The sequence below is a fragment of the Geotrypetes seraphini genome, chromosome 3, assembly GCF_902459505.1.
Source record: "Geotrypetes seraphini chromosome 3, aGeoSer1.1, whole genome shotgun sequence".
Taxonomy (NCBI): domain Eukaryota; kingdom Metazoa; phylum Chordata; class Amphibia; order Gymnophiona; family Dermophiidae; genus Geotrypetes; species Geotrypetes seraphini.
The window spans coordinates 215,509,708-215,536,914 of NC_047086.1; the positions used below are offsets into that span (position 1 = coordinate 215,509,708).

Consider the following 27,207-nt stretch of genomic DNA (forward strand, 5'->3'; position numbering starts at 1 on the left):
TTTTATTGCCTAATACAGGCAGTCCCCGTTTTACGAACTTCCAACTTACATCACAAAAAGGGGCCCTGTTCTACTTTCGGTGCCCAATGTGCTCTCTCTCCATTCTGTGTCTCAAGTACGTGCCTTCCTCTGGTAGGTTTACCTTCTGGCTGGCTCCCTCCTTCCTGCCACAGCCGTTTCTCTGCACAAAGCCATGGGTGGCTGCTCCTATGTGCATCCTGCGGTGGAGCCGGAAGCCTTCCCTCCGACATTGGAGGGAAGGCTTCTGGCTCAGCTGTGGGACGCCCATAGGAGCTGCCACCAGTGGCTTTGTGCAGAGAAACGGCTGTGGCAGGAAGGAGGGAGCCAGCCAGAAGGTAAACCTACCAGAGGAAGGCACGTACTTGAGACACAGAATGGAGAGAGGAAGAGCAAGTGAGGGGCATGTTGGGACTTGGGAGGGAGAGGGGCACATTGAGACTTGAAAGGGAGGGAGTGTGTTGGGACTCGGAGGAAGCACAAACCGGAGAGATGATGGAACTAGGGAGGGAGGGGTCATGAACTCGGGACACAGAATGAAGGGAGGGTTGCATGAGCCATAGGATGGAAGAATGGCGGGAGTGAGGGAAAGAGATGCAGAGGTGATGGAGGGAATAGAAAGGGAGAATTGGGTGTCTGAGGGAAAGAGAGATGGCACATATGGGGAGATGAAGAAAGAATTGTTGGGCATAGGGAGGGAGAGAAAATTATTGGACATGGTGGTGGGAGAGGAGTGAGGTAGAGATGCATGGAGAAGAGAGAGATGATGTTGGATGTGGCGGTGGAGAGGGAACAGTGGGATAGATAGAAAGGGATGCAAGAGGAGCCTCCAGGAGGTGGAGAAGGTGGGAAGAATACCAGGATCCAAGTTACATACAAATTCAACTTAAGAACGGCTTTAGAAATGGAACCTGTTCTTAACCCGGGGACTGCCTCAGCCTTCAAGGGAAACCTAGATGTAGGAAGGCCAAAGGACTGTGGCTTAGGCCGAGCTAACCTTGCTTTTGCAAGGACTTGTATTTCTGGGGGTAGATACTCAGTGTAGATAAGTGGGCAGGAGGCTCCTGCTTGCTAAAACCATGCTATGCTGGCCCAAGATTCAGCAGCACTTAGTGCTACCAAATAACACTGATCACCATGGCACTGCCCATGCAGGTCCTGCAACAGTAGCAATATTCAGTGCCAGGGCTCACTTGCACTGGATATCTACTGTATACTTAGACCTTCCAGGTGCAGCCACATACCCAGGTATTCAGTGCTATGTTCCTTGGAAATTAAAGCAATAGCAGCTATGCCTGCCCCTTAGGAATTTCTCCCTGATATGGAAAATAGGCCCTGCCTAGTGCATCTTAGGATGCCCTGTATGGGTAGGTTGCCATTTTGCAGATCATGGTGCCCAGAGGCTGGAGCAGGCACTGCTTCTGCCTCATTCAGGTGTGTGTGTGTGGGGGGGGGGGGGGGTAGGGTGAGCACTAGAATACGAGGGAGTTTTTTGTGGGACTGAAGGGGTGGAGGGAGACCATTATACTAACTGAATCTTTTGATTTAATATCGGCAGGGAGGGAGGGGGTGCTGGGTTGAGTCAGAAGGGAAGGTCAGTCGTGGGGGGAGGGGGGTTGCCACCAAGAATATGTTTGGGAGTAGCAGGAAGAGTTGTCAGGTTGGGGGTTAGGGGCTGATGCATGCCCCAGCATATATATTTTTAATGTCACCATTTTTGTCAGTGCTTGAGCCAATCACCACTCGGGCACTAACAGGAAAGTTGACACGGAATACTGAGTCACAGATTACTGTTCCAATTTTAACATGGGAGTAACTTGCATAAGCATGTTGCAGCTATTTTTTTTGCGCTAATTTTGAGGTAAAATGAGGACTCTACCATGAATTTTTGAGCAATAGCCCCTCTTAGATATTCTGACCATCAAAAAACATTTTTTTCTCTGATAGTGCCATCTTTGATATGAAAACTGGGACCACACACCTGCTTGAAACTTCTGAGGTTAGCAATACATTCAAGGACAGGTGGAACCATGAAAATAATCCTTTCTAAAATTTCATCATCTCACTGTAGGACAGTGGCGTTGCCAGCAGAGGCCTTGACGGCCTGGGCCCATCCACTTTGAGCTCTGGTCCACTCCCAAAATTGTGGAAGTCAATACATGGCTGATAGGTGTTCTCAATCCCTACCAACTGAAGAGTTTTGCCACCAGAGCCCTGCCTGTGTTGCCTGAGCAGCAGGGAGTCAGCAGGGTGTTCCAGCTGCCAATGGTTGTACTTTTTGCACATGCCTGCTTCCCCATTGCTCAGACAGCAGGGCTCCAGCATAGAGAGCTGCATGGGAATGGGGATGACGGGGATCCCACGGGTTCCCCCTTTGAGTCATGGGAATCACGTGGGGATGCCCCCTAGAGTCACAGGGATCCCGTGGGGTCGCCTCCTAGGTCACGGGGACCCTCCGGGGTTCAATGCAACTCGAGCCACGAGGCTCGTCTTCTTTTTCCTACCTGCTCTGCCACAGCACACAGCCAACCGGAAGTCTTCCCCGATGTCAGCACTAACGTCAGAGGGAGGGCTTAAGCAAAGCCCTCCCTCCCTCCGTCAGCGCTGACATCGGGGAAGACTTCCGGTTGGCTATGTGTGCTGGGGCAGTGCAGGCAGGAAATAGATGAGCCTCGTGGCTCGAGCTCCATTTTGCTGGTAATTTGCTTGCAGATGAGGGTTGGGAGGCGGTACACAAAAGTAGTGCCTTTTTGGCACAAGGCATGAACTTGGGAAAGAGGATGGAGGAAGGAAGGGAAAGAGATGCTGAGGTGGGAGAGGGAGTGCGTTTTTGGATACAAGGCATGAACTTGGGAAAGAGGATGGAAGAAGGGAGGGAAAAGGATGTTGAGTGGGGGAGGGAGTGCATTTTTGGACACAAATGGCATGGACTTGGGAGAGGGAAAGAGATGGTTGTGTACACGGGAATTGAAGAAAGGAAAATTTTTGGTTATAGGGAGGGAGGGAGTGAGGTACAGATGAGAGGGAGAAATATTGTGGTGGAGCAGTGGACAGTGGGACAGATTGAAATGGATGCAAGAGGGAGGAATGTTGGACATAGTGGTGAAGGGAATGGAGGGAGAGATGTGGCATGGTGCTGGAGAGGGGTGATAGAAGGAGAAATGTTGGGCATGGGGCTAGTGGGCAGGCACAAAAGATGAGAAAGGGATAAATGCTGGACCATGGAAGGAGGAACCAATGGACAGCAACAGAAGAATTTACAGAAGATGGGAAAGCGGAATTTACAGAAGATGGGAAAGTGGAAAAAAGAAACTGGGACCAACTTTATGGAAAAATAAGTCTCCAGACAACAAAGGTAAAAAACAGAATTTATTGACTAAAATATGTTAGCTTTGGGAAATGTATATAGCAGATGTCTTTGTATTGTGTTCAAAAGAAAAGGAAATGCATTTCTGGTTTTATTTCTACAGTGTTGAAATACTTGCTGACCCTTGCTGTGACTGGTGGGGATCCCCAAGCACCACCAGTAGAGGACCTCCTCTAGAGACGGCCAGAACTCCTCTCCACCAAGCACAGCAATCACTGGCAGCATCCTTGAGCCACTGAGGTGCCTGCTGCCTGCCAAGCTTGACAAAAGGGACCCCCGGCCAACTGCAAAGGAAGTCCTCAGCTGACAGCTTGGGGGGGGGGGGGTTCTCATCAGCTGAGTATTTATATTTACATTAGAGGCTCTGGTAGAAACCCGTTTACAAAATATGTATTCTTCCCAATTAATATTTCCAAATTAATAGTCTCTGCTTATTTGTAAATGGGTCTCTACCAGAGCCTTTAATTCAGTAGCATAATTAAATGAAATAACTATTTCTGAAGTTTATAGGGACAGGCGGGGACGGAGGGGATTCCTCACAGGGACGGGTGGGGACGGAGGGATTTCTCGCAGGGACAGGTGGGATTTCTGTCCCCGCGCAACTCTCTACTCCAGCAGCAAAACTTCAGCTGGTGGCCCATGAGCATCCCTGCCTCCAAAAGGTATGATTAAGGGAGGGGGGGGGGGGAATGCTATACCCCTGCTCTAGAATTTTTCCCCATTCTGTATTATGAAAAATGTCTCATAAATTAGGCCCTATGTAAGGAAAGTATTGGACCAACTTGTTATCTTTGTAGAATGCACTAGATGAGAGATGCTGTGTAAATCCAAGTGATTATGTACTGTGTATCACCTTTTAGTGTCAGGTTTCCCTTTTTATTGCCCTGACTACTGTACTAATAATGTGCCCTTAGAAATGCTGACTGCATTCCATTTTCTTTCTACATTGGTACTCCAAAGCAACATTTATTTTTAAAGACAATAATCCAGCGAGTCAATGAAAATAAGCCATAAAATAAAATTTTATTTAAAATAACAAAATAAATAATCTATTGTACATATTTCAAAGGAAAAAAGTTACTAATTCTACTCATTCTCTAAGTTTACCACAGTACAGAGCTCCTGAGCAGTCAAAACATATCCCATTGCTCTAGGAAAGAAACATCTGATGATGGGTGGAGGGGGGTTAGTACTGCCTGTTTTGGAGGGTGTAAATGTTCATTGGGCTAGTGTTCTACCGAGGTTTGGTTGTCAGCCAATCAGGAGCCTATTCCTGGTGCTGAGGCATCATGATCCCATTATGATGTAAGAATTTGCAGCCTATCTGCTTGGTCTTCACACTCCTCTTCCTGGCAAGCACTAACGCATTCAGGGGTTAAGCTATTTAAACAACAGGAGAGGTTCTTGGCCATTTAAATCTCTTGTCCTGTGCTAACTGGGTATATTCAGTGGTATCTCAGTTTAAACTGGCTATTTTGTGGGCAGTCTGGAGGCAGAATTGGCATTTATCCAGTTAGCAACAAACAAACTGTAGTACAGGTTCTATGTGTAATTGAATAGAATTTTAAATAAGTTCTAGGAGGGAAAGACCTCAGAAGCCTGCGCCAACCAGAATATCAAATTCCCGGTGTGGAGGGGTGTGTGAGACCTATGATTACAAACCTGTCCTGCTGATTAACCATAACAGAATTTGATATTCTGGTTGGCGCAGGCTTCTGAGGTCTTTCCCTCCTAGAACTTATTTAAAATTCTATTCAATTGCACATAGAACCTGTACTACAGTTTGTTTGTTGTTCACATTGAAGAGGTTCAGTTCCATTTCAGTTATATAGTATTTATCTAGTTAGGCCTACATTTTATGCCATCAGCACTTATCTTTCTCTGGTTGTGTTGATTATCATACTTAACTGGGTATTATCAATGCCTATGTCCGGACATGACCTGGCACTAAATATCCAGGCATATTACCAGTAGTGACCAAAAAAACACTGACCAGGGAGGCATCTGGCACAGAGCAGTGCTTGGATTCCCTGTCCCAGAGAGCCCCAAACCACCAGCTTGTCATGTCCATCCTCTGGATTTCCACAAAGACTGAGCTTTTAGTGTCGTCTTGCAAGGTAATTTGTTTTAAAACTTTTAATCCACCCACCTTACTAGCTATCAAACAGGTATAGTCAGAAGTGTTGGGGAGTTATTTTAGAAGCCTTATTTTGTAATTTCCACATGGAAATAGTGGCATTTAACTGTTTAAAAACTGATTTCAGAAAACTGCTCTTTACCTGTAGAGATCCACATTAAGTAGAGATGTCTGGGCAGGGCTAAACTCTGTACACGTATTCCCTGTTTCAGAAAGGAAATACACGTTTATGGAGATAAGCTCCATGGTGGGCTTTTCCGCCTGCTGAATGACACACATAGGTTTACAGAAGTGCTTGTTTAAGCCAGGATTAGACACGAGAGATTAAGAGACTGTCTCCTTAATATTGCATGGAATTGATGTTGACCTCCAAAATGAAACCAAATAATGGCCTCATTAATTGACAGCATGTAAACATTTAGGTTTTGGGGTAGCAATGTCAACACTTTTGAGTGGATGTTGTGAAATTGCCATGTCCATGTGGAAGCAGCTGGGTCTGTGCTGTTCATTTTTTTTTTTTTTTTTTTTTTGGCCACATACATTTGTATAATGGCTGCTCCCACTGTAGCTATGTTAGAAAAGTCTCTATGTTGGCAGATTTTTTTTCTAAAACACCATCAGAACTGAGAACATCCTGCCCTGGACATCTCAATGACACAGGGACAAATCTGTCCCTGAAAACTCAATTTTCAAGTCCCATCCCCTTGAGTTTTATTGCTGTCCCAATCCTATAAACTCTGCCTTAACCATACAAGTCTCGAACACTTAGGATTTTAAAGTGTTTCAGGCTTGTGCAACTTAGGACAGAGCTTGCAGGAATGGGGCAGGGGCAGGGGCAGGAAAAGAACTTGCCGGAATGAGAAAATGAGTTCCTGCGTGTCATTCTTTAATCTCAATCTCACTGTTCTGTGCAAAACAGGGTTTTACAGATACTGTAACAAGTAAAACTAAGGGCTTCTTTTACTAAGGTGCGCTAGCGTTTTTAGCGCACGCACGAAATTACCGCGCGGTACGCTTCTAGAGTAATGCCAGCTCAATGCTGGCGTTAAGGTCTAGCACGCAGGGCAATTTAGCGCGCCCTATTCCGCGCATTAAGGCCCTAATGCTCCTTAGTAAAAGGAGCCCTAAATGTTGATACTAATTAACTGTCTCTCTCACAAGTTTGATGCTGGTAATCTCCCTCATGAATACCTGTGTAGGATAAAACCGACTGTAAGTGTGGTAATACTCTCTCATTGGTAACTAATTCCAGTTACTAGTTATTGTCATATACAGTTGACTGGTTATTTTTATCAGTCTAGTTTCCAAGCTTGTGAGTATTCTATAACCTCCTCCCACCACCTTAAACTTAACATAAAAAATTAACATAGAAAAATATAAAAATACTGTCTCCTTCAAGTCTAAAATCTAGGCTAAGCAGGGAATGAAGTTGTAGCTGTGTGAACTGTGTCCCACGTGCATGTGGAAGTAGCTAGATGTGATACAGGCCAGCCTTTCCCTGCAGAACCTCACAGTTAAGTTTCCATTTTGTACCACCACAGTGTGAAGAGAGAATTCTGTAAATACTGGGACGTTTTTGGTTGATCTTTATAAACAAAAATAAAATATTAAAAATAAAAATCAAGAAACGTCCATTTTTGAGATCTCAAAACGTATCTTACTGAAACACTAGAACTGCAGAAGCCACTGGGCAAAAACAGGTGCTGTCTATTCACCTTTTCCCTCCAGTGGCACACAAGGCATGTGATATTCTCATAACATCTCACCATAAATACAATCAATTAAGAGATGGCTGCAGCAGATGGTTTTCTAGGCTACAACAAGAAAGGGAGGGGCAGTTCACAGACACAGAATTATTGCTTGGTAAGTATTTTCGGTCCCTTCATGAGATACTGCTGATCTGGAGGGTGGACTGCAGGATCACTGTTGGCTGGTTTCCTGGTCTCCTTTAGAAGAGCCTCGTTGCAGCTCTGCCGCGCTTGGATGGGAGGATATGGATTGGCTGATATCCAGTGCACTGTCTTCAAATTCTAAGCAAAGCACAAAAAAAGGAGAAGGTGAGAATTTGGAGAAGGAGGTGGTGAGAGAGAAACTACGTGAAATATGGAAGTGGACTGGCTTAGTTGCAGTGCTGTGAATGGACATGTAGAAGCTGGGTTATCAGATGTCCAGATTTACTGGGACATGTCCTTTTTTTAGAGGACTGTTCAAGGTGTCCGGACGGGTTTTCAAAACCTGGCTATGCCTGGAGGACATCTGTCCATGCACGGATGCAATGTGATGACATCACACACATGTATGGGTGCATGCATGTGATGTCATTGCATCGCATCCGCACATGCACAGATGACCTCCAGATGCGGCCCCCAAAGAGACGAGGTTTGTGTGGGGCTGGGGCTGGGGGGTAGAATGGGGCAGGACCACACGTCCTCTTTTTTGGGAGAAAAAAATATGGTAACCCTATGTAGAAGCAGTGTTGCCAGGTTCATGGTTTACTCGCTCAATTGGGCTACTTTTGAAACTTAGTTGTGGAAAATTTTGAGAAGTTGTAGGTTGCGGTTTTTTGGGCTGGTTTCTTATTTTAAGTCTACAATGTCAGTAAGTCCTCTGTAGGGAGGAAACAGCTATTTTACAAGGGGTCCTTTACTTGCCAGAAGCTGCAGGGTGGAAGCAGATGAGAGGTCTTTGGTACTTTCTGTGCACATCAAGAGGTCTATCAGAGATCAGAATATTTTAGGGCCCCAAAATAACTGCAGGAACCTCATGGGTACCTAGCTGCAGTCAGTCATTGTAGGCTTATTTACTTTTGGGAATATGAAGAAATACATTGGGCTCCTTTTTCAAGGTAAATAGGTGGGATTTTAGAAAAGTATCTGGCAACCCTGTGTAGAAGGTTCCTGCCCTTCCCCCACCACCAAGTTGGCTAGGATTGGGGGCAGGATGCCCAGAGCTCTGGCAACCCAAAGGAAAACACCAAGTTAGGACCAATTTTCATTTGCCAGGCTATGCTCAGCACAAATAGCGTGCATACAATTTGCAGGCTAAGTATCTTAGTCAAAGGGGGAGGAACTATGGACTGGCATCGGCAAATAAGAGCTGAGTGGTAGTCACAGCTGTTGTGCACAGGCCCAGTACAGTTAGGGTTACCATATTTAAGGACATGAAAACCCAGACGCAAGGGCCCTTCCCTGTTCCACCTCCAGCCCTGCCTCCAAAAAGCCTCGTCTCTTTTTTGCTGACCCCCAGGCCGCATCTGGAGGGCCCCCAGCACGCACAGATGTGTGTGACGACAGCGCATGCTTGTTGAAGGCCCCCCCAGACACGGCCAGAGCTCAGGACTTTCCAAAACCTGGACAAACTGCTGGGTTTTGGAAAGTACGTCCGGGAACCCAGACAGTCCTCTAAAAAGAGGCCATGTCCAGGTTTTCCCAGACGTGTGGTAACCCTAAATACAGTACTGGGCTGTGCTCACGAAGCTCTGGTAAGCAGCAACAAAGGCAAAAAAACCCCAAAAAACAAACTTCCAGCTGCAGCTTAAAACTCTATTACTGCAGCAAGTTTGGAAGGTTTTTTTTTAGTTTCACAGTATCATTTGGACACAGCTGTTATGTTTTGTGTTCATGTGTGTCCTGTGCTTATGGTCATGAGATGCACATGAATCACAAACAGCTCCTAGTCAAGCTATGGACACCTCCAGACCTGCCGGAAAATTTTGACCACTGAAAGGTGGGCGTTCCCTGCTGTGCATTACATAGAATGCTCATTCCAGTACTAATGGAGGAAAGAGTAGCACATCTCAGCCCTTATCCTCGGGATTGGAAACTGAGGGCGCTCACCTGGTTAGAGCTACAGCCTCAGAAGTACCCCATGCTGCTCCTTGTCAAGTCACTCAATCCTCCATTGCCCCAAGTACGTTAGATAGATTGTGAGCCCACTGGGACAGATAGGGAAAATGCTTGAGTACCTGATTGTAAAATGCTTACGTAACCTTGATAGGCAGTATATAAATACCTAATAAAATAAAAATAATAAGTTCCTTGTAATGCATTTGCATAGGATTCTTGGTGGCCGCTACCGCAATCAGTAAAAGACACCCCCTCCCCCCGAACTCTTTTGTGCATCAGAGGGTGAGCTACCTTCCAGTCTTACATTGCACGGCAAGCCTTTGAGCCTTTGTGCATCAGGGCCTGGGGATGCTACGGATGAAGCATTTGCAGCCACTGGGTGGAGGCGTATGGATTTAGAGCCTTTGATCAATGGCTTCCAACCTCAAGACTTTAATGCATCACTGGAAGAACCTGTTAAAAGAGGGAGAAACATCCCCAGCTGCTCATGAATAAAGGCTCACAGTGCTGAAGTACAGAGAACTCCAGATTGCGGCCTCGATGCTCGAAAGCTTTCCGTGAAAGTAAGAATCATTAAAGCACTCTTACTGGCAAGGAAAGCTGTCCTGCCGATGCACAAAAGGGCTCTCCATGGCTGCTACCAATCGACGTAGCAGCCATTGCAAATCCTATGCTTATGCATTACAAGGAGCTCATTAGTATTATAATGAGCGTGTTGTTCCCCATGCAAACTTTAATGGCAGGATCTGAGTTGTCATAGCCTTATGTTCCTGTCTGTGCCTGAGCGCTGATTGACTCAGGCATTGAAAGGAATATAAGGTCTGAAAGCTCAGACCCCTCTGCATAAAATCTCCTCCTGCCCACAAAAAAAAAAAAAAAAAGACCCCGAGCCCCCCCCCACATATGTTCATTGCCCCCCTGCCCTCCCACCTACTGAGCTTCCCAACACCAAAGAAACACCCCCCCCCTGTACCCACCTCTTCAAAATGGTGGGTGGGAAGTCCTGCCATTTTGAAGAGACAGGCCTGAGGCAGGAAGGAGTGGGCATCCTTCTACAAAAAGGCACGGAGTGTTTGGGGGGGTGTCGGGGGTCCTGCTAGATCACCAGGTGTTTGGTGTTGGGGAACTCAGCAGGGGGTGGGATAGGGGCACACAATGGCTCAAAAACACAAGAGCTGCGCCCATTAAAAAAAAAACAAAACCCGGCTAATCAGGGATTCCCTTGCTGGCTCCAAAGCAGGCGCCAGCATAGTAACATAGTAGATGATGGCAGATAAAGACCCGAATGGTCCATCCAGTCTGCCCAACCTGATTCAATTTAAATTTTTATTTTTTATTTTTTGTAATTTTTCTTCTTAGCTATTTCTGGGCAAGAATCCAAAGCTTTACCCGGTACTGTGCTTGGGTTCCAACTGCCAAAATCTCTGTTAAGACTTACTCCAGCCCATCTACACCCTCCCAGCCATTGAAGCCCTCCCCTGCCCATCCTCCACCAAACAGCCATACACAGACACAGACCGTGCAAGTCTGCCCAGTACTGGCCTTAGTTCAATATTTAATATTATTTTCTGATTCTAAATCTTCTGTGTTCATCCCACGCTTCTTTGAACTCAGTCACAGTTTTACTCTCCACCACCTCTCTCGGGAGCGCATTCCAGGCACCCTGTACTTGGACTTTAGTAAAGCTTTTGATAGTGTTCCACACCACAGGTTATTGAACAAGATGAACGCGATGGGACTAGGAGGAATGTTGACTTCATGGGTAGAAGACTGGCTTAGCGACAGACTTCAAAGGGTGATGGTAAACGGTACTCTCTCAAAATCATCAAAAGTGACCAGTGAAGTGCCTCAGGGCTCAGTCTTGGGCCCAATGCTATTTAATATCTTTGTAAGGGATCTGACTCAAAGACTTCAAGGCAAAATTGCATTATTTGCTGACGATGCTAAACTATGCAACGTTGTGGGCAGGGCAACTGAACCTAACAGCGCAACCACGCAAAACACTATGGAACAAGACCTACTTTTGCTAGAACAATGGTCCAATATTTGGCAACTAAACTTTAATGCCAAAAAATGTAAGGTGATGCATCTTGGCAGTGGGAATCCTTGCACTACATACATCGTAAATGGAGAAAACTTAACAAAAACTGAAGTAGAAAGGGACTTGGGAGAAATCATCCGTGAAGACATGAAGGCTGCAAATTAGGGGAAGAAAACCTCAACAAAGGCTAGACAAATGCTTGGCTGCATCAAAAGAAGCTTTATCAGCCAAAAACCCGAAGTTATATTGCCATTATACAGATCCATGGTGAGACTGCACCTGGGGTACTGTGTCCAGTTTTGGAGGCCACATTACCAAAAGGATGTGAAGAGAATTGAGTCAGTTCAGAGAATGGATGGTCTCAGGACTCAAAGATCTTTCATATGAAGATCGTCTGAGCAGTCTGCGCTTATACTCACTCGAGGAGCGCAGAGAAAGGGGGGACATGATAGAAACTTTAAAGTACATAATGGGCCGCATCGAGAAGGAGGAGGAAATCTTCACTCTTATGGGTCCCACGGTGACAAGAGGACATCCACTAAAACTTAGGGGAGGAAGATTTCATGGGGACATCAGGAAATACTTCTTTACCGAGAGGGTGATTGATAGATGGGGAAGCTCTGGTTTAGCGAAGCCTCCCCTCTGCCAGCTCTCAGCTGAAGGTGGCTATGCAGAAAGAAGAACATAGGCTGCAGGCAGGAGGAAGAGCTGTGCCTAGCAATTGCTCTTCTGAGCAGGTACCAGGCACAGTTCCTCCCCTCTTTTACCAGTGCATCTCCACACAAATAGTATGCATATAATTTGCATGCTATTGTGCTAAGCATCATCAGTAAAAAAAAAAAAAAAAATTTACTCCCAACACGGTATTTAATACTGTGTTATCAGAGCTTTGAGCATCGGGGACTGAGTCAGACCAAAGGTCTACCAAGTTCAATATCCTGTTTCTAATAGTGGCCAATCCTATAAAACATATCCACGCCTTCAAACTTAAACCCAAGGCTAAGCAATGTCATTCTTCAAGTGTGCCCATCTAATGCTTTAAGGGATTTTCCTCCAGGAATGTATGTAAATCCTTTTTAAGACCTTTCTTATTTTGTACCTAAGTTGTAGTATTAACTGTCATTCCATCCTGCTGAAGTTTGTTCCCCTCAAAGCTGCAAGTCTCTGATCACCCTAAAAATGCAGGCCATTTTCCTTCCAAAAATACAAGAAAGCCCAACAACTAAAAGGGGGAGGGGAAGGAGCAGTTTTGAAGCAATAACATGCCCACGCTCTTTGGGAAGCCCTATTAGTGTTACAGAAAGCTTCCAGCTTATCTCAGCCAGACACAGGAAACACCCATCCTCCCCCACTAACCGCCCCTGCAACGCCTACTCAAGTCATTTATTTGTTTAAAAAAAAAAAAAAAATCTTCCACAGCCTGCTGCCCCCATATGCTGAACAAAAAGTACATCCACTTCTCATTGTGCAATGAAAAAAAGAAATCCCTTTCATTATCAGGAATAATGATCTATGAAAAGTATTCTTCCTAACCAAACAGCTACTGGCTCCTGTATCGTGCCCCAGGTGTTTCTATCCCTTCTCCATCACTATAACACACTAGTAGGAATAAGGCATAGGCATCTCTTCTTATGCCTCCTCTGTCAACCAAATTATTAGCTGAAGGTCCTAAAGCAGTGATCTCAAACTTGCGACCCACCAGGTACTATTCTGAGGCCCTCAATATGTTTATCATAATCACAAAAGTAAAATAAAACAGTTTCTTGATCATATGTCTCTTTAGCTATAAATTACAATATTATTATTAAGGCTTAGCCAAAAGGAAAGATTTATCTAATATAATAAAATGATAGGCCGCGCATGCACACTAAAAAAATCATGTTCCCTGATCCCGTCGCGGAAACACGAGTGCGCATGCGTGGGTTTTACGTCACCTGCTCTCCATCTCGCGCCACCAACGATCTCTGTTCCTCACTGCCAAAACCACCACCTCCTCCTTCTTGCCGGCTCACCCGCTTTTAAAAATAAAGAGAAAAGCACTACACTGCGCTAACGCTGGCTTTGCTGTTTTCTGTCCACTGCGGCCCGCCCTCTCTGACTACTTCCTGTTTCCGCTAGGGTTGGCCGCAATGGATAGAAGACGCCGAAGCCAGCGGCTGTAGCCACCGATCTCCGTTCCTCCGGGGGGGGGGGTCTGGGAGGAGAGGGTTCGCGGCCACTCGGCGCCCCCACCGAGGAGCCCTGCAACTTTCCGCTGCCCGGGACACAAGTCATTTGCCGCCCCCCCTCTTCCCTTACTGCGAGCACGACTGACGATTTAAGCAGCGTGTCAGCAGTCTTCACACGCTGATTCGGGCCTTTCTACTGCCCTGATTTGCTCCGGACGTGCCAGAGTAAATCAGGGCAGTAGAAGGACCCGAAGCAGCGTGTGAAGAGTGCTGACACGCTGCTTAAATCGCCAGTCGGGCCCGCGGTATGGGAAGGGAAGGGGGGGGCGGCAAAGGACTCGGGCCCGCGTTTGTAGTCGCGACTGTGGGAAGGGAAAGGGGGTAGAGGAAACGCTACAAGAAGAAAGACACAGGGGAAGGTGCACAGGGAACTGGTGTGGGGGGAGGGAAATGGAGGGGGAAGGAATGCTGCTTTGCACAGACAGACAGAGGGAGGAAGGGAGACAGAAAGAAAGAAAAGAAGAAAGAAAGGGGCAGGGAGATATACAGAAAGACAAACAGACAAAGGGGGCCAGGAACAGAAACAGACAGAAAGAAAAAGACAGCGGGAGTCGCGTCAGGAGGGGTGCGGGATGCCGCAGAGGGAACTTTTCCAATGGGTGCAACTGGGCGGCTGTCGTGAGCCTCTGATCAGAGGCAGAGCAAGGTAAGTGTATCATAGGGATAAGAAGGAGGAGGGGGGAGAAAAAGGAAGGGACGCCTACTGCTGGACAGGGGGAGAAGGAAATAGGTGCTGATGGACAGGGGGGGTGAAGAAAAAGGAACGGAGGCCTAATGTTGGACAGGGGGAGAAAGAAGGTGCTGCTGGACAGAAGGGAGGTAAAACAAAGGGAGAAGGGCTGCTGCTGCATAAGGAGAGCTGTGAAGGGGTGGTGGTGGACACAGGGGAGGTAAAAGGAAGGGAGAATGGACAGGGGGAGCAGGCAAGGGGTGGTGATGGCCAGCCAAGGAAAAAGAAAGAAAGAAAGCGGCTAAGGAGAGAAAGAGAAAGAAATAGAGAGACACACACACATATATTCTAGCACCCGTTAATATACAGAAAGCGGCCAAGGGGAGAGAGAGAAAGAAAGAATGAAAGACAGACATACATATATTCTAGCACCCATTAATGTAACGGGCTTAAAGACTAGTAAACTATAATGAGCTTTACTTCATGCAAAATTGTCATTTCTTTAATAAGACATTAACTATTTTTTTCTGAGGCCCTCCAAGTACCTACAAATCCAAAATGTGGCCCTGCAAAGGGTTTGAGTTTGAGACCACTGTTCTAAAGGCATCGATCCCTGAGCTCCTGCTGTACCCATGCACATAGTAACATAGTAGATGACGGCAGATAAAGACCCGAATGGTCCATCCAGTCTGCCCAACCTGATTCTATTTAAATTTTTTCTTCTTAGCTATTTCTGGGCAAAATTCCAAAGCTTTACCCGGTACTGTGCTTTGGTTCCAACTGCCGAAATCTCCGTTAAAACCTACTCCAGCCTATCCCTCCCAGCCATTGAAGCCCTCCCCAGCCCATCCTCCACCAAACGGCCATATACAGACACAGACCGTGCAAGTCTGCCCAGTACTGTACAGTACACATCCCACTTACAGCTACAGGAATGATACTTACGTAACATGACCATTTATTTTTTTTCTCAAAATGGGACAGGACCCCCCGGATCCTCCCCCAGATCCCATTAAATATAATGCAAAATACAGACAGCAGATATAACTTCTCAAAACTGACACATTTCGATCACTAAATTTAAAATAAAATAATTTTTCCTACCTTTGTTGTCTGGTGATTTCATGAGTTTCTGGTTGCACTTCCTTCTGAATGCATCCTCTCTTTCATTTCTTTCTTTCTTTTACTCTCTCCCTGCCCCCCCCACAGCCACCCTGCATCCCCTGCACCCGACAAGCCAAGCCAAGCCACCCTGCTTCCCCTTCCCCGACAGCCAAGCCACTATGCTTCCCCTGCCCCCCTGACAGCCAAGCCAAACCACCCTGCTTCCCCTGCCCCCTGACAAGCCAAACCAAGCCACCCTGTTTCCCCGACGCACCCTGCCCCCCTGACAAGCCAAGCCAAGCCAAACCACCCTGCTTCCCTGATGCAGCAACACCAAGGCACGTGCAGTGACTGCACTGCACAAGGGCCGGGCCTACAAGTCTCTCCCCCCCCCCCCCCGACATCAATTCTGAAGTTGGAGAGGAAGGCTTGTAGGCCCGGCACTTGTACAGTGCAGTCGCTGCAGCGCCTGGCCTGTTGCTACGTCAGAAAAGCAAGGAGAAGCAGGAAGAAATCCTGGGCTCCGAAAACGGGACATTTCGGGTGTGCTTCAGGACAATGGGACAAGGTAATTAGAAACGGGATGGTCCTGTTCAAAACGGGATGTATGATCACGTTATACTTACATGCATAATCCACTTTTCCAGCTCACCTGAGATCTGAGGCTTGCAGGGGCTGAGGCGCCCCATCCGGTCATGTGAAACCAGTCTGGCCAATCTCAATCCTTCGTCCATCAGAGTCTGCTGCAGGATGTGGCGGCTCCAAGGGCCATGTGTGGAGAGGCTGAGTGGACCTTCGGGTGGGGCCACAGGGGATGGGGTGAGCCTCATAGATGAGCCAACAGCTGGAAGGACAGATATGACCAGCAATGTGGTTAATTCCCATTCACTGCCTGGAAACTGATTCTTGAAACAAAACTTTTGAGCGGCTTTTGCTTTTGAACTTCCATCCCTCTGCACTGTAGCATTTTTAATCAGCAGTTTTATTTTGCTGGCAAAACTAGATCAGGGTTTGTATTGCTGCTGAGCCATGCAGCGCCTTGACCAGGTGAACGTTTCCAAAAGGTCAAAATTTCCACAAACTTTGTCTCACTGGGACTGCCTGCCTAGCACAAATGAGAGCCTTATGCTTCAGCACCTTTTCACAAAGTTCTGATCCTTTCTGAGGCCACTTCCAGAGTTCATACTGCTCACAGACAGGAGCTAGCCTGGAGCAAAAAGTGAGTCTGGAATAAATATGAATACATTCAACCACTTTTGCCTGTATTGATCTATAGTAAGTTCAAAACGTTGTTAGTCCTGGTCCATAAGGCATTCTACTTGGGACTTCCAATCTATCTGAGTAAAAGGTAAAAACACAAAGGGTCATGTATTACATTTATTATATGCAAATACTTTGTCTGTCCCTGGTGGGCTCACAATCTATGTAACTTATTAATTCCTTATTACTCCTTATATAGCTTAAGATCACAGAACCAGAATCATCTGGTCATTTCATCATTATCTGGGGCACATTTAGACACCACCCAAGAAGCTGCCTTTCTCTACCAGGCTCCAACAATATGGATTTAACTTCCTCAACGTATATGCTCAGAGCATTGTCTGGATGCTTTCAAAACAAATTTAAAAACTCATTTTTTTCACTAGCATTTGCAGCGGGAGAGGTTTTTACCATGGGCCGGTGAGACAAATGCTCCAACACTCATAGAATTCCTATGAGTGTCGGAGCATTTACCTCCGCCGGCCAGCGATAGAAACCTCTATTGCGGCTTTGTAAAAAAGAGCCCCCTAATCTGTTTATCGAGGCATTTGCATAGATATCATATGAACGAACCTGGTAGGTCAAATTGTTTATTCTTAATTTTGTTTGTATGACCTGTGATGTCGTCTTGTTTGTTAGTTGGATTTAATGCTTGACTGTTATATATCCATTTTATTTCATTTAGCAAATTTATAGACTGGCTCTGACACTAGAAATTTAGAAACAAGATGGCAGATAAACAACAAATGGCCCATCCAGTTTGTCCATCTGCAACATGCATTATCTCCTCCTTTTCCTAAGAGATTTTTAATTCAGACACAGTCTACCACCTCTACTGGGAGACTATTGCACACATTTACCATCCTTTCTGTAAAAAGGTATTTTATTAGATTACTTCTGAGGCTATCACCTCAACCTCATTTCATACCCTCTCAATCTGGAGTTTCTTTTCAATTGAAAGGGACTCTCCTCATATGTATTTATGCCACATATTTATTTGAATGTCTCTATCATATCTCCCCTCTCATGCCTTTCCTCCAAAAGTTGTAAGCAGGGGTTGTAAGCAGCGGTTGGGACCTGCGTCCCGAATCTAGCCTGGAGTTTTTTTGGTGTCAAGGCCTTGAAGCAGTGGCTCTGCCACTAAACGATCGTCGGCCTGGCTTTTCTTTAATTAGTGGGTTTTCCACTTTTGGGTTACATCCCTGGCTATTTTCATGCTCCCACCTGCAAGTATTTAGTTTCTGTGAAGCTTGGGTGATGCTTGGGTGGAAGAGTGTGGGTACACCTCTCCGTTAGTCTGAGGCTTGTCTTTCACTTAAACAGCAATATTCCTCGCTCTGGCATTTGCTGCTCGGGGGTGCTTTAATGGAGTGTTTTGTATTTTTGCTTTGAATTTTTCCCTCCATTCCTCCTTTTTTGTCTTTGTGATTTCCTCCAAAGTATACATATTTAGATCTTTAAGTCTGTTCCCATACGCCTTATGATGTAGTAGACCAAACATTTTAGTTGCCTTCCTCTCAACCGACTACATCCTATTTATATCTTTGTGAAAGTGCCATCTCCAGAATTGTACACAATATTCTAAATGAGGTCTCACCAGAGTCTTATACAGGGGCATCAATACCTCCTTTTTCCTACTGGCCATTCCTCTCCCTATTTGCCCACCTTAAGATCATCACATACTATCAAACTCAAATCCTTTCGTGCACAAAAGTTCTTCACCCCCTAAACTGTTCTGTTCCACCGGGTTTTTGAACCAAATTCATGACCTTGCATTTCTTAGCATTAAATCTTAGCTGCCAAATTTCAGACCATTCCTCAAGCTTCACTAAGTCCTTCCTCATGTTTTCACACCATCAGAGGTGTCTACTCTATTGTAGATTTTGGTATCATGTGCAAAGAGGCAAATCTTACCAGTCAGCCTTTCAGCAATATCGCTTGGAAAAATGTTAGAAAGAACAGGTCCAAGAACCAAACCTTAAGGACAACCATTGGTATTATCCCAATGTTGTAAACTGCTCTGTTTGACCTAACAGAAGGGCAATATATCAAGTATGATAAATAAATAAATATACTAGTAGGGTATAAAATCCTCAAAGGATCTATAGTGCTATATTCCCAGTAGAGCCAGAGAGAATGTAGTGACCATAAAGGGCTTGATTTATAACAGAAATCCAAAATGGTGCCTATGTACCAGAGGCATACCAAGAGCAAGGTTGTGGTGGCGGTCTGCCCCGGGTACAGCCAATAAGAGGGTGCAGGAAGAAGTCATGGGGCTGTAGTCTTTTGTACATGGTTGTCAACTCCGCCGGCCCCTCCCCCTCTGACATGACCAGGGGAATTGCAGAGCCAACAGCCATACCCAGCAGACCATTCGTGGTTGCTCCATGTACCTCCCACTGCCTGGAGGGGGGAGGGAAAGGGTGCTTCCAGGTGGAAAGGAAAGTAGGTATGTCACTGCTATGTAACTTTATAAGACAGACTCATAGATCCTGCCCCAACATCAGATACAGACTGACAACTGCACCAAAAAAGATGTAAATATCTGTGTGTGGGTTAAGAATATCCACATTCAAACACTTGTTTATATTATCCAAGTCGGACCATCAGAAATCATAACCGCCTTATGCTTGGCAAAGAGCAATGGGCTAGATTTATAGTTTTAAAAGAATTATTGAAGTGAACTTTCATTCATTCATATATTAAATACTAGTCGTTAAGCCCGTTACATTAACGGGTGCTAGAATTTATGTCTGTCTGTATTTTTCTTTCTGTCTCTTTCCTCCCTCCATTTCCCTGTGTAGCGCTGTCTCTGCTTTCTTCCTCAGTCTGCACTCTCAAGCTGTAACATTACTGCTTAGCTTTTTCTCCCTGCAAGCATCTCTGCTCTCTTTCTCATCCCCAGTCTCTTTGCTATTTTTCTCTTCTTGCAGGGGTCTCTGCTCTCCTTTCTCTATATGTTCCTGATTCCTGCAAACTTCTGTTTTCTCTGTATGCTCTTGATCCTGTGTTTCCCTGTAGGTGTCTTTTCCCTTTTCCCTTTTTTTTTTTTAATTCCTTTTTCATGTATGGTTGATTTATTAAAAGTTTTTTTATTTTTCCTATTTGTTGCATGCCTGTCTCCTTGGCCGCTGTATGTTTCTAATTTTTTGCTTTGTGTGTTTGTTTGTGTTTTTTTGCTGATTGTCTACTTGGTCGCTGTCAGTCTGTCTGTCTCATTGGCTGCTGTATGTCTGTATGCCTTTTTTTTCAGTCTAACTCCTTGGCCACTGTATGTCTGGAAGGTTTTTTTTCCTGAATTTATCCTTGGGCATTGTAATTTTTATTTTTTTCTGTTTGTCTCCTTGGCTGTTTGTATTTTTTTGCTGTCTCTCTGTCTGTCTACTTGGACGCTGTATGTAAGTATGTCTGTCTCTTTGGCTGCTGTATGTCTGTTTGTCATTTTTTTTCCTGTGTCTCTCTCTCCTTGTCCTCTGTGTTTTGTTATTTTTTCAATCTGTCTCTTTAGCCCCCTGTCCTTCTGTGAGTGTCTGTGTCACTCTCTCTCCTTGTCCTCTGTGTTTTGTTATTTTTTCAATCTGTGTCTTTAGCCCCCTGTCCTTCTGTGACTGTCTGTGTGTCTCTCTCAACTTGTGCACTGTTGTTTGTTTGTTTGTTTCAATCTCTCTTTAGCTCCTGATCCCCTCTCACTGACCCTTGCACGACTGCATGTAATTCCGGTTAGGTTTCCATGGCAACCCTGCTCGCGGGTCTGTGAGTGTAGGGCCGTTTTGTCGGGTCTGGCGGCGCCGGGTTGGGAAGAGTCCTGGCTCCTTTTTTGGTTTGGGCCCGTGCAGAGGGGCTCAACAGCGCACAACCACCTTTCCTTCCCTCCCTCCATCAGGTGCAGTGCAGCTCCACCAATGTTAAAAGCAGCCGCGTCGAAATCGGAGCCCTGCCACTGCCGTAGCACTTTCCCCTCTGCCTTGGTCCCGCCCCTTCTCTGACATATGGGACCGCGGCAGAGGGAACTTGTTACGGTGGCGGCAGGGCTCCAATTTCAAAGCAGCTGCTTTTAACATAGGCGGAGCTGAACTGTACCTGATGGAGGAAGGGAAGGAACGGTGGGGCAAATTTGGTCAACGGCAGGAATTGTTTGGCGGACCAAGCACCGTGAAACCGTGAGGAAGGCCGCCGCAGCCTCGCAGCTAGGTAGGGGGACAACAATGGCGCTTATGCTCAAGCCCCCGCCGCAGCTCCTCCCTCGATCCTGGTGCGGTTCGAGAGAGGATTCGTGGCGGCGGCTTGAGCATAAGCGCGATTGTTGTCCAAGTTGCCGAGTTTGGTGACGTAAATCCGCGCATGCGCACTAAAAAAAAACGGGACGGATCAGGGAACACGTTTTTTTTAGTGCGCATGCGCGTCCTACCATTTTATTATATTAGATATTGCTTTCATGTATTTAAGTACAACGTCATTTATCTATATCAGATCATATAATTACTGTTGAGGTAGGATTTTTTTTAGTTATTTTATAAACTATACATCATACTTCTCTGATCCACCCAAACTATGCCCTAGGAAATGCCTACACAAGTACTTTTTATATACTTATGTAGATACACAATTTATAAAAGTCCTTTTATGTGTGTAAAGCCTTATACAGTACTGTAATATTACCCCACATACTGCAGAGGGTGACAGCATAAATTACAATGGAAAAAACTGAAGGTGTATAAACATTCTGAGAATGACATGGGGACAAATTTTTCCTTGTCCCCGCAGGCACTCAATTTCTCCTTCCCGTCCCCTTGGGTTTTGTCACTATCCCTATCCCATTCCTGTAATTTCTGCCTTAACCGCACAAACCTCGAACACTTATGATTTTAAAGTGTTTGAGGCTTGTGCAGATAAGGACAGAGCTGGCAGGAATAGGAAAAGAACTTGCGGAGATGGGACAGGAAAATGAGTTCCTGCGGGGATGAGGAAAAATTTGTCCCAATGTTATTTTCTATAGTTTCTGAAACTAAACTAAACTAAACTAAACCTTAGGTTTGTATACCGCGCCATCTCCACAAGCGTAGAGCTCGGCACGGTTTACAGGGTTAGGTTGAAAAGGAGCTACAATGAAGGGTTATAGGAAAGGAGCTAGGAAGATAAAGAGGGACAGGGAACCAAAGAGCAGGAGGTGTTAGATTTTTGAAAAGAGCCAAGTTTTCAGGTGTTTGTGGAAGGATTGGAGGGAGCTTGAAATTCTGAGCGGGGATGTGAGGTTGTTCCAGAGTTCTGTGGTTCTAAAGGGGAGGGATGTTCCTAGTTTTTCTACGCGGGATATACCTTTTGCAGAGGGGAATGATAGTTTCAGTTTTTGGGAGGATCTAGTGGAATTAGGGTTAGAGGAGTTCCAGAAGAGAGGGATAAAGGGAGGGAGAATGCCGTGTAGGATCTTGAAAGCTAAACAGGCACATTTAAAGAGGACTCTGGAGTGAACTGGGAGCCAGTGAAGTTTGGACAGGAGTGGGGAGACGTGGTCGAACTTGCCTTTAGCGAAAATAAGCTTGGCCGCGGCATTCTGGATTAGCTGAAGTCTATGGAGGTTTTTTTTTTGTTAGGCTTAAATAGATGGAATTGCAATAATCCAGTCTAGAGAGGATGGTGGATTGAACAAGGACGACGAAGTGAGAATGATGAAAGTATGAAGCCAGACTGACCACTGGAATGCATTAACATTCAGGTTTTTCACTCCTTTCCCCTGTGGCTGCCTATTCATAGCAGATCACTGAGGGGTATAATATGGGTGTCCCTGGCATTTTAGAGAACAAGTGACTGCCACTGCACTCAACATATTGATGATACTGCTATCAAAAGAACACATCCTATGCTTTGTAGTCCACCATCCTCATCAATTCTTGTGTCTCTGCTATGGGACTCACCCTGGAGGTGGCCATCTAGGCTCTCTCCTGAGAGGCTTCCAGTGTCTTCCTCTATACCGGCACGGATCATAGGGGTGTAGGGGTCACAGCCAGCTGGTTGCAGGGACTCAGCAGTACTCTGCTCCATGACCTGCAAACATTTAATTTAAAAGAAAATGCTGACTTACAAAATTTATAGACCCTGTTTTTCCAGATTGAAAATCTCCCTAAACAAAATGAAAACAGAGACAAATCAATATAGACCTAATAGATAATAAACACATAGTCAAAGTATAATAGTGAAACAGCGAGCGGGAGGGAGAAGCAATGGCATGCATCAGCTGGGGCAATACATCCTCCTCTCCCCTGCATGCAGTGGGCTAAACTCAGGCCTGGATCAACCCTGTTAAGTAAATTTAGAGCTAATTAGCAACTCTAGTCCTGAGAACAACCCTGCATGCAGGGACTTGTAGTTCTGATTTTCCCATTGTGGTCCCTATGTAAAGCAAGACTACAAGTTCCTGCATTCAATGGGGTAAAACCTAAACTGGGTCAACCTTATTGGGTGAATCTGGAGCCAGTTGTTAACCTACTCAAGAGAAACCCTTGCCCTCTAAGCCAGCCCTCCCCATGCTTCCCCGTTTTCCACAGTTTCTTTCAATTGCTTGATGTTCATTCCTGTGTCATTCTTGATGGTATCCAGCCAATGGGCCTTTGAGCTCCTCTGCTTCCTTTTACCACTGACCATTCCGAGTGGCACCTTCTTTTCTAGTGAATTTGCCCTTGTCACATGTCCAAAATAGGTCAGTTTCTGTCTGGTAATCTTGCCTTCCAGGGACAATTCTGCGTTTGGTACATAGACAAAAGTGTGTGAGACAAAGAGGCGCCAACAATGCCGCCCAGACAATCGCACGCAGGATTTAAACAGTATTTTAAAGTGCTTAGAACTGTTGGCGTTAGGGGGGTGTTGGGGGAGGGGAACACCCCATTATAGAGGAAACAGCCTTTTTCCCTTCCCCCCACAGGAGCGCCAACAGTTCTAAGTAAAGTGCAGGGCCCCCCCACACACACACACACACTCTCAGAGCACTTTAAAATACTGTTTAAATCCAGCGCACTGACATCCTGCGTGCGACTGTCGGGGCAGCATTGTTGGCGCGTCTAGTGTCTCGCGCACGATTGACCCATCACCCTGGGTTTATATGATCAAGAACATCATATAAACCCAGAGCATCTGCAAATGTACCAAAGTCTTCCTGCTAGCATCCACCAGAAAAGGAGGGAAGGACTGGTGGGATGCTGCCTCAGGCTATTGGTTTCAGAAATATTTAACTAGCCAAAGCCTTTTTATTACAGATCTCTGTCGTGCCCCTCCCTCCCATTCCCCGTACAAAAGACAGGACAGTCCACACTTAAAAACTTATTTTACCTCTTGCTTAAGTTTTTTGGGCTGTGGTATACTGGTGTCATCGGGATGTAGCCTGAAAAAGGAGAGTAAACCATATTATTCCATTAGAATTTGTTCTGGAGGACTTTGGGGGGGTTGAGGTGGGGAACAGTCAAGGTGCCTAATTTGTGATGACATGTTTATTTATTTATTTCTTCTATTTTCTATACTGTTCTCCCAGGGAGCTCAGAACGGTTTACATGAGTTTATTCGGGTATTCAAGCATTTTTCCCTGTCTGTCCTGGTGGGATCACAATCTATCTAATGTACCTGGGGCAATGGGGGGATTGACTTGCCCAGGGTCACAAGGAGCAGCGTGGGTTTGAACCCACAACCTCAAGGTGCTGAGACTGTAGCTTTAACCACTGTGCCACTCTAGAAATCAAAATGTAGCAGAAATGAGCCAAGTATAGGACAATGAAGCCTATTGGTGGAATGAGGCATTATGACATCACAACACCAGCTCTGGTTATCAGAGGCTGAAATGTTTCACACTATTTATTTATTCAATTTTCTATACTGTTCTCCTAGCAGAGCTCAGAATGGTTTACATGAATTTATTCAGGTACTTAAGCATTTTCCCTGTCTGTCCTGGTGGGCTTACAATCTATCTAATGTGCCTGGAGCAATGGAAGGGATTAAGTGACTTGCCCAGGGTCACAAGGAGCAGCAGGGGTTTGAACCTGCAACCTCAGGGTGCTGAGGCTGTAGCTTTAACCAGTGCGCCACACTCTCCCACTCTCCAGTCTGTCATGTCACTATGCAGCAAAGGCCCCAAGATCCATCCACCAACATATGTTTCAGAGATGCCAATTTACTCAATTCCAGGCTGGAGATTTTGGGACAGCCCTGGATTTCTGACCACCTCATCCTGTTGCAATATAGAACTCATACGGGTAGGATCAGACACTCCAAATCCCATACTGCTTTGAAAAGTAAGTTCAAAATCAAGACCGGCCAAAAAGCCTGCAGCTGGGTAACTTGGCATCTCTGATGTTTAAATCGCCTCATATAGACAGAATACAGGATATTGCATGTACAGTAGATCTACACTCAGGCTTTGGTGTATCTCTGTCCCAGTAATCAGGGTTACATGTTCCTGGCAGAATGGAAATTTAAAACAAAATCCTTCCTAGCAAAAGGTCAGTAGAGTTATGCTTCACTTTCACTTTTAAGATCAAAGCATCAATCATCATACGTGTAGATGAAACTACAAGATGTGACAAACGTCTGGCTGCGTATGTTTAAGGGTCAGGAAGTGGGGGGAGGGGGGACTCCCAGCCTACACTGCTCCACCAGCGTCCACATTATCACATCAGGGGAGGAAAAATAATGACACCTCTTCCTTACTTACGTCCTAGACCTTAGCTGAAGTGTGGGAGTTCCTGTGTCTTGCGTGGTGGGCAGAACACGTCAGGAATGTAGGAGGGGGAAAGCACACACGTACGACACTGTGTAACTGTCCCGCTCTATGCTACACTGCCATTCTCAGAGAGCAGGGAGGAAAGCAATAATACAGAAGCTCAAGACACTGGATATTAAAAGGGACCTTTATTTTGCCTGTGATGCATTGAATTTCTGAGTTTCTGGAGTTGGCTAATGCATAGCTGGTTACGTACGATATTCAGCACTTAACTGGCTATGGATTATCACATAAAGATAAATTGATTTTTATATGGTTACCCTAGCCAGTTTAAGTGCGGAATATTGGCACTTAACTGGTCAAGTGCTGATGCCATCCCCGGAATGCCCCCCAAAATAGCCAGTTTTTTAGTTTGGTGCTAACTGGTAATTTTCAATGGCACTAATCAGTTAAATGCTGCTGAATATGACTGGTTAGCTCCAAAGAGGCTATTTACCAAGCCAGGAGCCATTTCTGGCCCTTTAAATCACTTTGAATATCAACTCTATTGTGCATTTCTATACTGTAAAGAAAAACTGGACTACAAATTAGTCATTAGAAGAAAATAAACCCACTAAGTTATGTTGGCAAATTTTCAAAATGATTGTGGGTGCTGAATATACCTCCCTAGGCAGAGGGCCCCTTTTATCAAGCTGCGCTAGAGGTTTTTAGCGTGAGCCATGGCGGTAAACACTCCGACGCCCATAGAATTCCTATGAGCGTCAGAGCATTTACCTCGTTGGCCCACGCTACAAACCTCTAGCGCAGCTTGATAAAAAGGGGGTGGGGGAGGGAGGGCTGAAGTAGTTTGTTTAATATTGGGGTTGGTGAAGCAGCCATTGTAGCCACAGAGCCGACGCCTATGAATTGATCTTGGATGAGAGTCGGATGGAAGGATATTCAAAAACGGTTGGGCCTTGACAAGGCCCAGATAGAAGAGACTACACAGATAGATGGGCCATATCCACTGGCTTCTGGGTGAGAGACGAATGGATTGAAGCAAGGTGAGAGAGCCAATATGTGAAAAATGAAGAGAAAGGTGATGGATAGGAAAACTTACCTGGAGCACTTGAGCGTGGTTAGATACATGCTCTCCCGGGCCACCTGTCGGGACAGGGAGAAGAGCTCTACTCTTCGCAAGAGGAGGGTGTTGTCTCTCATACAGAACTGAGCAGCAGCCTCATTAATGGTCATCTGAAAGGAATGAGACCATGTCACTAGCGGCACATGAAGGAAGCAAAGAAGCACGTGTTAGTGGGGAAGAAGGAGAAGAAGGATTTTAATTTTCTAGCAACATCTTGGACACAAAATTTATCTGCAGCTCGTAAAAAATCACCAGTATAAGTTCTCTTTTAAAAAAAAACAACAAAACCAAACCAATTATTTATGCACATGTCTATAATATACCTGCATGGTCACGGCACCACTGATCCCGTGTGACTCATTCACTGGACCTGCAGAGTTTTGAAAGACTCATTCTAATCTTCACTTATACCACTAACCTCATTAACCCCCTCCTTTACTAAGGCGTAGCACGGGTTTTAGCGCCGGCAGCAGCGGTAACTGCTCCGACGCTCACAGAATTCCTAGGAGCGTCGAAGCAGTTACTGCTGCTGCCGGAACTAAAACCCGTGCTACGCGTTAGTAAAGGAGGGGGTAAATCTCCATAATTTTACAATATATTTCCAATGTTATTTGCTCTCCTCTTCCAAATATGTCCAGGGAAATCTGATTAGAATGGGGGGGGGTTATTTCTGTCATATTTGGATTTTTAAATATTTACACTTGGGATGGGTG

The 27,207-nt window shown here is 45.6% G+C and overlaps 1 protein-coding gene across 1 annotated transcript in view; it reads right to left on the bottom strand.

Annotated features, from left to right (window-relative positions):
• Positions 1-4,389: 4,389 nt before the first annotated feature.
• NAB2 (NGFI-A binding protein 2) overlaps positions 4,390-27,207 on the bottom strand; it is a 54,564-nt gene continuing 31,746 nt past the window's right edge. Inside the window, exons 3-7 of the mRNA XM_033938911.1 lie at positions 26,471-26,604; positions 23,991-24,042; positions 22,583-22,712; positions 16,063-16,254; positions 4,390-7,552 (exon numbers count right to left, since the gene is read on the bottom strand). Coding sequence (XP_033794802.1) covers positions 7,443-7,552; positions 16,063-16,254; positions 22,583-22,712; positions 23,991-24,042; positions 26,471-26,604 — 618 coding nt within the window. The 3' untranslated portion in view covers positions 4,390-7,442. The remainder of the gene's footprint in view (positions 7,553-16,062; positions 16,255-22,582; positions 22,713-23,990; positions 24,043-26,470; positions 26,605-27,207) is intronic.